The 13,962-nt window shown below is 47.2% G+C and overlaps 1 protein-coding gene across 1 annotated transcript; it reads right to left on the bottom strand.

Annotated features, from left to right (window-relative positions):
* Nucleotides 1-6,621: 6,621 nt before the first annotated feature.
* Nucleotides 6,622-13,662, bottom strand: CBLN2 (cerebellin 2 precursor). The gene is made up of 4 exons (XM_051851107.3): nt 13,385-13,662; nt 11,538-12,046; nt 8,582-8,701; nt 6,622-8,323 (listed from the first exon to the last, which is right to left on the bottom strand). Exons 2-4 carry the CDS (start codon nt 11,892-11,894, stop codon nt 8,126-8,128), a joined length of 675 nt encoding a protein of 224 aa, XP_051707067.1. The 5' UTR covers nt 11,895-12,046; nt 13,385-13,662; the 3' UTR covers nt 6,622-8,125.
* Nucleotides 13,663-13,962: the final 300 nt, after the last annotated feature.

Below are 13,962 nucleotides of genomic sequence, written 5' to 3'. Positions count from 1 at the left end.
AATAATTTTTAAAATCCCATTTTCGTATTCTTCATGGGAACCATGACTAAGTGAGAGCCCAAACTTTTTTTTTTTAAATAAGTGATCCAGTAAATTTTCCACAGATGATGTGCCTATATTTCTCTCATAATGACAATAAAGCAGGTCTCGGGTTTGCAGTATCCAAAGCTAAATTATCCTTTTTAAAATAGTGGTTTATTCAGATAACCATAATACTAACACTTATGACTGATGACTGTAAATAGATGCTCATTCGACAAAATGCTTTTTCATACCATATCTCTCATACTGAGATACAATATAATACTTTAATTTAAAAAAAAATAGGTTCTGGAGTTAAGAGATCTCTATCACTTGCAATGAGACCTGGACCACATCATTTAATCGTTTCAAGCCTTATTTCCATCAGCTGCAAAATGACACTAAGGAAAGCACCCACTTTGTGGGGCTGTCATTGCGACTCAATGGAAACATAATTGCTCAGCACTCGGTACAGTGCGAGCGACAGCACGTGTTTATCATCAACATCAGTGGCGGCATCATTCTCACAAAGGGCTTCTTGCATCTGCAATTCTTCCTCATACATATAAAGGAGGAGCCCATTATAATTTGTACTCTACCCTTCATATTATAGCTTTCACTAATAGACTTGAAGCACTACAGGAGAAAAACTTGGAAGACCATTCAGCCCATCCTTTCCTAACACTCCATTTTGCTTGCATTTATGTTTCAAAGACATTTGAGATAGGAACAATGGAGATGAGAAGTAATTTCTTGACCTCAAAACATCAAGAAATCTTTCTGAAGTTTCCAAATTATACAATTATGTCAATTTGCATTTAGCAAAAACAAAGCCACCCTCTTGTCGGTCTGTAACTTGATGTAAGGGAATTCCCAGAGGCCTCTCTCTGGAGCCTTTTTTGCATACTAATTATTCAGTGGCTTAAGTCACAGCAGCAGCACCATCTATTGGGGAACTTTTTTTTTTTTTTCTGAAACCAGTGTTTCTGTTATTCTGGAAGTAGATATAACCAAATAAATGTAGGTTCATTTCAATTCCACACTTAGATAAAAAGAAAAGTTAATCCCAATCAATTTCTTCAGATATACATATGTAAAAATTGGTAAAAACGCTAATAAAAATTGTATGACATTCACTGTATAGTGCATGTTGAGACATCAGAAAAAGTAGGTATCAAAAGCAATAGGCCTTCGGGCAGAGTTAAGTCTTCCCTAATTATCACAGTCCGATGCACACAAGCCTTTGGCCTGCTAATGACTGGGGACATGCAACAATTTCCCTTAAAATCCTGCCCCACGTTATTCTTTTGTGCCAAAGTAATTCAGATGCAGTGGATGACGAGCAGATTAGGCCATGATCCACTGATCATAACTTTCTATTGGATTTATAGCACCAGATGGCCTAATTATTCTCAACAGTTCTCAATCTCTGTCCGTCAGAGAGACCAGATGTAATTTCTACCTTCTGGTAAAATAAAGTTCTAAGATTGAGTATAAGAAAAATAATGTAAGACAGACCAAATAAGATAAAAAGTTAGTAGAGGTACAACTAAGTATCCCTAAAATAGGCACTTGGGCCTGTGACCTCTCCATCGAAGGCAAGCTTTCAGTTATGACACAGCTCCAAACACACAGAGTGTATTCTGAAGTGGGTGAATTTTGACTATAAATGCTAGTTTAAATTAGTATACACATCACACACACACACACACACACACCCCAAATACACTGTAGATTTCACACATGCAAAATTTGTTTTCTACCAGTATTCTTTGATCTTACATTTATCTCTCTTTTCTTCTTGAGTTAGATCTTTTTCATAAAGTTAATATCTTATAAAAAAATTACCAAGTGCTAGGTATGGTCCTCTACCCAGTTCTGTTTAAAGGTTACACCAATTTTGTCTGACTGGTGTCTTGCTACAGGATTCCTTCTAAGGCCTTGACTCATCCTGGGATATACCCTCCCAAACAATACACCACATAGAAGAAAGAGTAAATAATGAAACTGTAAGGTAGACTATGACAGTTTTTCATGTGCTAAAACAACGGAGGCTCCTCATTTCTGTCCCTGTCCATCTTAATACTTCCAAGGTTAGCTCTTGAAATCTAGTCTGCTCTCAATTTGCTAAATATCCCAACATACTCTACATAGAAGAGGTGGTCGTGGACAGCCTCTTAGTTGAGAGAGAAACTGATCTTCAGTACTCAATGCAATGACAAAATATTCTTTTCTCTGTATGTGAAAAATGTAAATTGTATTATTCACCTCAGTAAATATGCATTCAAATTTCTAAGGTTCCTCCCACATCTACTCCAACCCACCCCCTCACTGTCAGATTAACTGAATATCCTCCAGACTGGTTTTGAACACTATTTTTAACAAGAACCACAAGCTCTTGGTGCACAATGAGTGTGTCTTTCTCTACCATCATCCATCCATAAGCTGTCTAACCCCTAGGCAGCAAGACATAAATGTAGTGGAATGAAAAAGAAACATCTACACTCTCTCCCCAAAAGAGTAGATAATTTTTTATAAGTAGCATAATTACTCTTCCCACTGACAGTTTACAATTCCAGAACAAAACCCACACTATGACATTCTGACACGGTGCTTAGAAATATGCAAAGATGACAGCATCACGTTTTCATGTCTGAAATTTTTCAGTGACACACTACTCTCCAGAAGTATTGTACTTATGATCTAGTAGAGATAAGATTTCTTAAAAACTAGCAATTCAAAGATAAAGGTTTCATAAAACATTATGCTTTCAACTCTAGAAGCATTTTTTAAGATTCACCTAAAATATTTTAAATGAGGGAGTTCAATAATGCGAACATTCCATTATTTGCCCAATTACTGTAGCTATATGTTAGATATTATTTTTCCTGTGATGCTATTCTTCTGTTAAGTCAGTTCTATAATAATAACCCACCCTTAAATCACAGTCACTGCACATTTTTAGTAAAAAGTCCCGGATATGCTAGGATGCCTTATATCTTAGGGAAAACTTGAACACAAAATAGATTAATATTTTTAAGTGGGTAAGGTAATATCAAATAGAGTTAAGCAAAATGTTCAGGAGTTGCACATCCCAAAGCATCGCCAACATTCTCCAACTCAATGTAAGCAGAAACTTTCCTAAGCAATGAAAGAGAACAATCCTAGAAGTTAAGGCATTGCTAATCAGGACCCAAGGCCAGTAGTGGTTCACATTAATAGGTAGCTTCCATTTTGTCAGGATAGCGCCAGTGCAAGGCAGCATTCGAACCCTGGGGAGCCTTGCTGTAGGCAGTAAGAAGGAATGAAGATTTCTTTCCTAATTTAAAGTTGTCAAGGAGCCCATTTATACTACCAGGGAGTGCACGTGGGTGGACTGATGAAGATGATGATTTATGATGCTATAGGCACTTAAGTAACTCCAGAGATGGAGATCCACAGCAAAACCCACTTAGAAAGATAAAACAGAACTCCTACATCTGCAGGAGGCAAAGCCACGCGACTTTTGCCCTTACCAATTTCAAGCTATCCTACTGAGTTTGGGAATGCAAGAAAGCTCATTTACTTAAGATTCATGTTTTGGTATAACACGATCATACAGAGTTGCATGCACACTATTTTGAAAAAGTTTACATTCGGCGATGCTTCTGGCATGGTAAACGACTTCTGCCATGACTTTTGCTTTTTGGGGGTGAAGGGAGGATGTGTCCAATCACACCATGGGTAACTCTGTAACATGGTGATATTTAAAATTGTTTAAATTCAGCAGTCTATCTACAAATATAGTAAATACATTTGGGGGGAATTCCGTATGCAAAAATTATATTTGAAAAAGCTAGACAAATACACAGACTTGAGTAATGATAATGGCATCATCAGCTAACACAGTGTATCATAGTAAGAAGATACAGAGCACAATTTGGTTTTTTAATGGAAACTGTATTTTAACTCACTTCAGTATATTTGGTGTGCTTGCTCTTTAAATTCCAAGAAATAACTTCATCATAATTTTAAAATATGTTTGTAATCTCCATTTTAGTAGGAGGTTCCTTTAGAAATAGAATTTCAATAAGTACATGTCCATATAAGCAAGGCAAAAGGGCGAAAGTCATTGTAGTTCTACAGTTAATCTCTTTCTATATTTTTACAAAATACACAGAAAATCCTTTAAGTTGACTCATTATAGCCTGCTCCCACGATTTCCCCACTTACTGACACCACCTGAAACACAGTATGAGTCTCTCATTCTTGTGCATCTATGCACTACAGCATTATACACTTCTTGTGTTGTACAAAAACACACATAAACTATTTAATCCAAAGCAACATTATCCTGTTGTAACGTTTATTCCCTTGTAAAAATTTGCAAAACCATGGTTAAATCCAGAGAACATTCTCTGCTCCTTTTTATACCGCTAAAGCATGACGGGCAATCCCTGCTGTTGTTTTGCGTGTGTAAAACAAGTCATCAAAATTTCCCCTCGTTTTTTCCTAGATATCAGGAGAATGTGACAGATCTGTGTATTTCATTTCATCTTACTGTTAAAAAATTCAAATGTGCATGTTCACGTTTTTATAAGCCGCCTATATATAATTATATATGTAATAATAGAATACGATCATTGTAAGATTTCTGGTATCAAGAATATGCCACAGAAGACTCAATAAAGCATTTGTTTTTTACTTTACACGTATTTTCTAATCCTTCTGATGCTCTATGTTAAGTGAATTTAGCTGTTTCCCAAACCAGTGCATCAAGTAACCGCATCAGGGCTGCATGGTTTTTCACGCTTCCACCACCTCTGCTCTGAGCAGCCACAGGAAACATACTTAAAAATGTAGTATCACTTATACATGAACACATACATCAAAAATGCTCAGGAAATAGAAAGTGAACATGGTTTCTCACGACCTAAGAGTTGGAAATCACCAGGGTGTGTTTCAAGTGGCAATGTATTTTAAGAAATGGTATTGGCTTAAAAGCATTTACAATTTAGGAGGACTAGCATTTATCAATGTAAGCAACTTACTATAACCATGCCATCATACCACATAGTTTGCTTCTGTTAAGAATTTTATAGTTACATATGTTTACAAAATGTTGGTATGCTCACTGGAAGAGAATAGCAAGGGATAGCCTAAAAACATATCTGAGAATTGAACTAATAGTAAAATGTACAGATTTTGATATTATCCCTAAAAATCACATTAAAGAAAACTTCAATACAGTGCTGCAGTTTTAATCGTTTACAGAGAAATATGGAAATTTACTTTCACATAAAATTGTCTTCCCATCAGCTACTCTTTTAAATGCTCTTCATACACTGCATTTTTAAAAACTTGTTTTTACAGAAACACCCACCCTGTCACCAGGCCCCCTTTATTATAATGCTCCCTAGTGCCCCCACCCCACAACTGCCCTGCAGGCTGCCCTGCTCCTGGCCTTCCTCCAGGTGAGACAGCCAAGGCCCAGAGACACTGCTGCACAGATCCACTTTCACATATTCCAGATGCATCTAGATCTTCTCCCCAGTGAAGGGAAAATTCACATTTTGATCCGACCTACATAAACTTTTGTAGACCACACACTGAAGCTTCATAAACCACAGAGATCCCTGGCCGAGCAGCACCTTGGCCAACACTGCAGAGGATGGTAAACAACTTCAGAGACTGTCAGCACGGCTGCTTCCTAATGCGCTTTCTGGCATCCATCTGGAGAAAAAAATATAATAAGGATGCACTGGAGCCATCAGGAGGAGCCTTTTCCCCCTTAACATAAAATAAACTCCCGAAATATACTTATTTTTAGATTGATCAATGTCATAACTTATTTATTAGGCAGTATAGCTTGATAAGAACCTGCATGTAATAAAGCTATAAATACAAATATGTGCATTACATATCTTAAGTGATAAAAATAACAAGTATACATATACTTTTCAGTCTCTGAAGTACTACTTTACCCTCTAATGAGGTTTCTACTTGTTTTAAATTGAACATAATGCTAAGGAAATGGGTAAAACACTAAAATAACCAAGAGCAATAGAACACAGAAAATGCACTCTAGCACCCTTCTCTTTGCTAGCAGCATCAATAAACAATGCCCATGTCCAAAAGTGTGTCTCCTAATCACAAAGCCCACGAACCTCAAAAATTTTCTTAATTTTCTTTTCCTAACAAAATGTAACAACATTTACATCCAAATTAAATCCTGCATCCTGCTATGCTGCACAACTTTGACTCTTAATTAAGCTATCCATTTTTCATTTCTCTAAGCATCACTGCCACTCTGGCTTGGAGATGGACTCCAGCAACTCCCCATGCTCACACAGACTCTTGGGGACAACGGCCATCTCCAAATGCCAGTTTCCTTTATCTCAGAGGTCAGGCTGAAATGCTGTATAGGAACTCACATAGCGTCAAAGATGCTGGGTGGCAAAAGCCAGCTCCCTCTCCATACAACGTACATTTGCTGTCCAGAGCCGCGGCTCATTTGCCCTATATGGATGTGTATCTGTGTACCCCACGTGCTTGATATTGGCTGCAACTCCCACTCACGCTCAGAGTGCGGAGGCGATGTGGAGGGATAAGAGCAAGCCAGACATCAAACCCATTTATTCAGAATCTTAAATTATGACTTTTTATCATCAATATTTTGGTTACATTGTTACACAAAGGACAAATTAACATCCGGTTTGAGGTTTCATCTTTGATTGCTTTGGAATCAATGACATTTCCTTGGCATATGCATCCCGCACCCATCAGCTCTCAGCTGTGTCTCAACAACACTGTCGCACAAGGTGCCAAAGCAAGATGGTTTGTAAAACCACTCCTCCGGTTCCTCAGCCAATACCTTTAACCGCTGTGCCTTCCAGGTGGCCTCCCGCCAGGTACCAGCAACTGAGTGTCAACATATTCCTTCCTGTGGCAGATCAAAGGAGCATCCCTAGAAGGGGAGCTGGTCCTTCTGTCTCTGAAGCACCTGATGTCTGTGCCATCACTCAGAGGCAGATCCAACGAATGAAAACACAGCGAGAAGTCAGGGGCGCACTCGGCAAGGGAACGGCGGCTGCAGAGGGTTTGGTTTTACAGCTTCCACTCTTAACTCAGACGGTGCAGGCCCACCCAGGAACGCCAGGTTCTTAAAGGATTCCGGAGTGTAAATTAAAAATAAACAAAGGACATAAAATCCAGGCTGCTACTTCTAATGATGCGTCTGGGACAATGTCTTTGAAAGAATAGGCAGAATTGTCCATTTGCTACGTTTACTTTGATACACAGATTGTTTGGTTTCGTTTGGTCTCATTCAAAACAAAATATGCAGCTATTTGTTTTTTTAGGGTTTGGATTTGGTCTCATTCAACAATTCAACATATATTTACTTTCCCTGACCCCAACATGAAAATTAAAATTGGGGTGAAGAGGAAGAGATGAATGTGGAAAGAAAAGTAAAGCTTTCTGAGGAAAAAAAAAAAAACACAAACAATACGAAACAGAAATTGCAGTCCAATCGTGCAAAATTTGCTTCTCTGGATAAAGCACTTCTTGACAGGTTCACAATGTCCCAACCCCCTCCCCCGTCCTCACATCCACCCAGGGGCGGGAAAATACAGACTGAAAGGGAAGCCACTCCTTTCTTGAGGCTCTATGGACACACACAGAACACATGTCAAGGACTGCCCGGCAGGTGGCTCCTTGCGGGGCTCTGGCTTTGAGCCCTGCTGCAACCTGCCCTCTATCCTGGGCTCAGTGGCACTCCTCGCATCAGAACAACAACACAAAGTACAAACAAAAGGAGATCAAGTCAATGGTCCCCAACAAGAAAATCCGATATTGACTTTACAATCACAGGTACAAATTGCTCAAATCGATAATCTCATTTCTCCTTAAAACCTTGTCATCTAAAACTCATTAGAGGCCAGGTTCCCAAGGAACTGTCAGTATTCAAAGAAAATGCTGGAGATTCGGAAGTAAGTCATTCTTCTACCACGAGGTCTGGAGGAGGCTGGAAGCAAGTTGTCCTATTCTGAGAGTTCAGGATGTTACAGAGGGTGGATTCCTGGGTCCACATCGCGACTTCCCCACCATCGAGGGGGCTCTGGGTCTATAGAGGAAAAACCAAGAAGCCGGAGAACGTGGAGTACTTCCAGCCCCCCATGAGGTTGCCCCTCTCCAGTTTGAGATGCACTTTGTCCTCCCTTTCCATGAGCAGTAGGACACCATTGCTAGCAGCTTCTCTGGTGACATCCTGGTCGCCTGCAAACGCCGAGATCACCGGGTAGCCATTTTGCATTAAACTGACCTGCAATGCAGAAGAGAGAGCTCAGCAGACCACAAGGAACCGCACAAAACACACACACACACACACACACACACACATACACACACACAAGTTGTCCTCTCTCTCCACAACCCACTCCTACCCTCAGCCCTTCCCTTACAGCCCACTGCAGGGGGGCTGCCCAGGAAGACTCCTGTCTGGGTCAGGGCCACACTCAGCTCCAGGGCATCCCCCAGCCTCACACACCTGTGCAAGTGTCTAGTTTGCAAGGCTACCCACCTGAATCGTTTGTCTGTTATACACTTTGACCACGTGGAAGCTGAAGCTATAAATCCCCTTTCTTGGTGCTACAAATATACTGGAGGCAAGGTCGAAATGGTTGCCAATATTTACTAATACCTGCAAAAGAAGAGGAAACACAGGGCAAACATAGCAGGTGTCTCTCCAGCATATGTCTGAATCATACTCAGACGACCAGGTCAGGTTCCCAGGCAGCCCCACAAAGGGGTTGGTGCTGAAGCTAAACTATCCTACAGAAGTTGGTTTTAGAAGTGTTCATTCTTAAAGGTTTTTAAAATACGAATCATCTGTACATCCAAAAAGAATATATGAATTTTATACACTGTGCAAAGCAGAGGCCGGGGTGGGGGGGGAGTGGAAGGCTGCAAACTCCATTCACAAATTGTTTCAGAGGTCTGTGGGACTACAGGGACTTCCACAAGATCTTCTGTTTGACGAAAACATACTTCGAAACATCCCGGGTGGAGAAAGGACTGTGGAGTAAGAGCCGGTAACATGAGGTCATGTCGGTAGGAACATGCTTGGGGCCTGATTTGAGATGCTCTGGGAGAAAATCCTGGGAGGTTTCGTTTCCTGTGTTTCCTGGCACCTGGCAGACTCTGGCAAGCAAACAGGAGGTGCTCAATAATGGCTGCTGAGTGAGAAAGCTTTGTGGATGAACACCGGCCCCTGTTGTGCCTAGCTTTCCTCTGAACAATGCGTTTGCTCCCTTAACCAAGCTTTGATGCCAATGCAAATGGGCTTGAATAAATAAAGAGAAAATCCAGTCTCTTGGACACCCTCGGCTCAAACTGCAGAAACTCCACACCACACAACAGTGGTAAAATTAACCTGACCAGAGAACCCATGACCCCTGCGATGGTATTTCTTCCAACAAAGGTGGGATTTAAGTCACAAGTAGAACTTGGGAGTGGCAGGTCCCCGTCCCGACACTCAACACAGAGTCTCACCTGTGTGGCTGGATCCTCTCTCACTTCCTCCTCACACACAAGTGCACAACTTGGAGACAATAACAACACAGCCTATCAGGCATCAGCTAGCCCCAACACCACAACCTGGACGCGGATCCTTGTCACCTGCTCAGAAACGAGCTTCAGCCGGAATACCTTCGGCTGTCATTTCTCACACACTCATTACGGACGAATAACGTGCGGCTGCCACAGCAATGTGAAATGCTGCCAGTGGCAAGTGCTGACACAACGCGGGGAATGCGCCAGTGTCATCATCAACCAGCCGTGAGCACCACTTCAGCCCACGGCCCAGCAGGCCTCGCAGGCACTCTCGGCTTGTTGGCTGTGTGCTCACAGACAAAGCACTTCACACGCCTGTTTTCAGATTTGCAAAGGCCCTGCTCCCAGTCCTCACAACGCTTCAGAGAGGAAGAGAGAGGTCTCCATCTCACCCCCAGTGCCCCTTCTTGCCTCTAGTCCAAGGCAACTTTCAATCCTGGAAACTGGTCAATTCCAGAGTCAGCTTCAGATGAAAGAACCCAGCCAGCTCCCCCCAGCCGCCTTCCCAAAGCAGGCATCAATTACTCCCTAAATGAGGAACCCGAGAATCACTACCCAACCCTTCCCAACACAATTAGCTCAGCTACACAATTTACACCTAAATGAAGCGATGGATGTGAAGTTGCTGGGAAAGCTATTGGTAAGACAGTGGTAAGTGAATTACAATAATGCAACAGTAATACCACACAGAGAACATTCTAATTAAGACAGTGCATAGTCACCAAATATCTATGCAGTTGCCTCCATTCCTTGGACTTAATTATGCCTTGTAAATAAAAATGGGCACAAGAAACCTCCCATACTCCAAACCCTTTAATACATGAGCCTTAACAAAGCCTCAAACAATGAATTTACTACAACACTGAGCTAAGAGGCAAGAGGAGGGGTGTGTGTATGTGTCTGTCTCTAGGCCGCTTCAAGAGCTGCTTACTGGAGAGAAGCAAAGCCACTTCAGTGTGGACGATAACCAGTCACAGATACACTTTCCTAGTGACTGCCGAGTACTCCATTTTGTGGGAAGCACTCTGGCAGGGGGACTAGCTGATGGCTTAAGTTCAGAAACCACTACAGAGTTTTCAATTTGTCCCTGAAAAATCATACAAATCAAGGTAGAGACCTAGGAACAATTGTGGTCACAACCTGTAGCCCGGAGCACCACTAACCCAGAGAAAGGAATGCAAAGGCCTGCCCACCCCACTGATCCAAGTGGCAGGAGTTAAGTGACTTGGGGTGAGTCCCGGCATCGCTGCTGATTTTGTTTTCACTGTTACAACTGCAAGACGCACGCACACACAATATGCACTGTGTTTGCACTGTGTATATACTTCACTTACTTTATGTGGTTTTCACATAAACACATTTTCATTTTGCTTTGTTTTTACACCATTCCTGTGATTCCCGCCGCCCTCCCCAGCCTTCCCCACTAACTTTCTCGAAGACCAAGTTCCCCTCCCTGAGTGTATCCCTCAAAATAATCAATCGGGACCTATTCCTTGAGTACTGGCTGAGGCCTTTGCAAAACTCCTTTCTGGAGTGCGGAGACTCTGAGACGCATTCAACCCGTGAGTGTCTCCCCGGGGCTTCGACCACCACCCACCGGCCCCTCAGAGACAAGCGTGCAGGAGCTTCCTGGGGGAGGAAACGCGTTTCCCATCTCTTAGCTTCGCAGCTCCAAGAGGGCTTGGACAGCTTTAAGGGACTCTCTCACTCATCCAAATGCCAAGTAAGAGGAGAGTTTAAAAATAAAAAAGCTGCCGTGGGAGAATGGGAAATGTGAGAAGAGCGCCCTGGAACACGGAGACACACCAGGGCAGCGAGGCCGGGCAGGGAGCAAGAACGCGCTGGGCACTACCCGTCGGAGCAGCCAGGGGCACCCAGGCCACGCGCCCAGACCCGCGCCCTCTCCTCCCCGGAGCGCGGCTGACCTGGTCGAAGTAGATGGTCATGGTGCGGTTGCTCATCTCGGACGGCTCGTGGTTGGTGCTGCGCGTGGCGGAGAAGGCCACCTTGGCGCTGCCGGAGCGCACGGAGATGCCCAGCGAGGAGGTGACGGCGCCGTCGGCCGACGGGCTGGAGTCGCACACCACCAGACACTTGCCCTCCAGCACGATGGGCTCCGTGTCGTTCTGCGCCCGCACCGGGCAGCAGGCGGGCAGCAGCAGCAGCAGCAGGGCCAGCGCAGCCCCCAGGCAGGAGCCGCAGCCGGCCGGCTCGCGCCGCGCCTCCGGACGCCCGGACATGGTCAGCGGCGGCCCGCGGGGGCCCCGGCCGGGCGCCGGCATCCGGGCTGGGGGCGGGGGCGGCGCGCTGGGGCGGGCGGAGCGCGAGCGGGCGCGCAGGTACGCGCCGGGCGCGCGGTTGCCTTCGGCGGCGCGGGTCCCCTGCTCCGATGGTCAGGGCCGGGGCAGTTCTCAGAAGAGAGGCGCCAGTGGACCTGCCAGAGCAAAGAATCCAGAGCTTAGCCAGGGAGGCGCCGCCGGGACCAGGGCGAGGGGGACGAGTCGGGCAGCAGGACCCCTCCTCGGAGGCCACCTCCCGGGCCCCCGATTTGGCACGACAGGTCCGGAGACCGGCCTCGCGCACACTCCTAAAGGCTCCCGCGCGGGCGCGGGTTGCGGGGGAGCTGCGAAGTCGGCGCCCACGGCTCAGGGGACCTGGTCCCTAAGAGGGGGTCGGCGACCCGCGACGGCGTCCCGCGCGTTCACGCACAGGTGGAGGGAGCTCAGGGCGCAGGCAACGCAGGGAAGCCCCCTGAGGCTCTCATGTCCCCGCAAGCCACGCAGGGACACCGTCTCCCCCGCCCCGGGCTCCCCTTCTTTCTCCAGGCTCCTGCCTCGGGAGGTATCCATTTAGTGAGGGTTTTACCCGCTTCCCCCAGAACAGACCCCAGTCAGCTTCTAGAGCGAGATTAAAGAGGAGCGAAACAGGGACGAGACCGGAATGGAGACCCCGCACCCTCGCCCCTTCCAGAGCGAGACCCCGGGAGAAGCCAGCGACGGGGAACCCCCGCTCTGCTGCCTGTCGCGGTCCTGCGCCACGCGTGGTCCTCTCCTCCCCGGGGGGGGGGGGAGGCTAAGATCCCTGCGAACTTCACGCGCCCGCGGGGACTTTCACTCGGTCCCTGTGCGCCCCGCGAGCCGGACAGGGCGTTTCGTTCCCAACCAGAAAACCCCAGGACACCGCCCCCGCGCCACCGCCCACCGCCTCCAAAAGACCCCGCAATAATCTTTCCAAGAACTGAGAAGTTGCTTAGGGAAAAAAAAGACCCTGGCTCCTCAGATCTCGTTTTTTTTTTTTAAAAAAAAAAAAAATACAGACTCCGCGGTCCCTCCACTCCCACCGTCCCTCGCTCGGACCCCCGGACGTGGACGCGGCCACGGTCCTCCTCAACGCGCAGGCCCTGGGCGCGCGGGGTCGCGGGTGGGTACCTGGAGCGTCCATGGTGGGCGAGCACCGCCGTTCGCCAAGTTGTGCCCAGAGAAAATGAAGCGAGCGGGGAGCCAGAGGACTGGGAGCGCGACCCTGCTCGCGGCGCGTGGCCAATAACCGCGCCGCCCCGCCCTGCCGCCTTCCCGCGCCGGGACGCACCACGCCCCACGCCCCGAGCCCCGGGCCCGCGGACGCCCGCGTCTTCCCGGCCCCCGCAGGCTCCCCGCGCCCGCTGCACTGCGTGCGCCCCGGCCTCGGCGCGCGGCTCCGGAGGGCACCGCGCGGCGCTGCCCGCGACTGCCGGTCGGGCGCTCACCCGGACGCGCCTATCAGAGACCCTCACCGGCACTGGCCGCGTCTCTCCTCCTCGAGCCTTTCTTTCCCTTTCCAAATTCCCTCCAAGTCTTAGTCGTGAGCGGCGTGGCCACGTTCATAATTCAGGAACAAACGACCAAAAAAAAAGAAAAGAGAAAAAAAAAAAAAAAAGACGTGTGCGGTGGAGAGAGCGAAGGCCCGGGGAATGGAAAGGTCCAGGGGTGCTGTGGTTCCGGAGTCTCCGGTTCGGGCCGGGACTGGAGCGCGGCGCTGCCCGCCTGGCTTCGCGCGTCGCAGGCGCGCGTGTGGCTGAAAGCCGCCCGCTCCGAGCTCTGACGAGCCGGCGGGCCGGAGCGGGCGAGGCGCGCAACACGGGCGTGGGGCGCCCCCTGCGGGCGCCGGCGCCTCCCTGCCGCGGGCGGCGGACGCGCGCACCCGGGAGGAACCCGGGGGACCCTGGGGACCCGGCGGAGTTCGGCCCCCACCGCCCCTGCCCGGTCTTTATTCCCCAGAAAGGCCGCGCTGGGCTGCACCGAAACCACGGCGGCGGGCGGCGAGGGCTGCGCGCCGGGCGCCCGCTCGGGGAGGTCGCGGCGGGTCACGGCC

Source organism: Oryctolagus cuniculus, chromosome 10 (genome assembly GCF_051225735.1).
Source record: "Oryctolagus cuniculus isolate XC-2025 breed Fujian yellow rabbit chromosome 10, ASM5122573v1, whole genome shotgun sequence".
Lineage (NCBI taxonomy): Eukaryota > Metazoa > Chordata > Mammalia > Lagomorpha > Leporidae > Oryctolagus > Oryctolagus cuniculus.
Note: the sequence above shows the minus strand (reverse complement) of the source record. Positions and strands in the feature narration are given on the sequence as shown.

Bases quoted from the DNA above. Each gene is read 5' to 3' on its own strand.
- CBLN2 (XM_051851107.3), bottom strand. From the start codon at position 11,894: ATGCCGGCGCCCGGCCGGGGCCCCCGCGGGCCGCCGCTGACCATGTCC. The intron at 8,702-11,537 runs GTCAGCCGCGCT...CTTCTTTTGCAG, and splicing joins TGACCATCTACTTCGACCAG to GTATTAGTAAATATTGGCAA. The intron at 8,324-8,581 runs GTGGGTAGCCTT...TCTGCATTGCAG, and splicing joins ATAACAGACAAACGATTCAG to GTCAGTTTAATGCAAAATGG.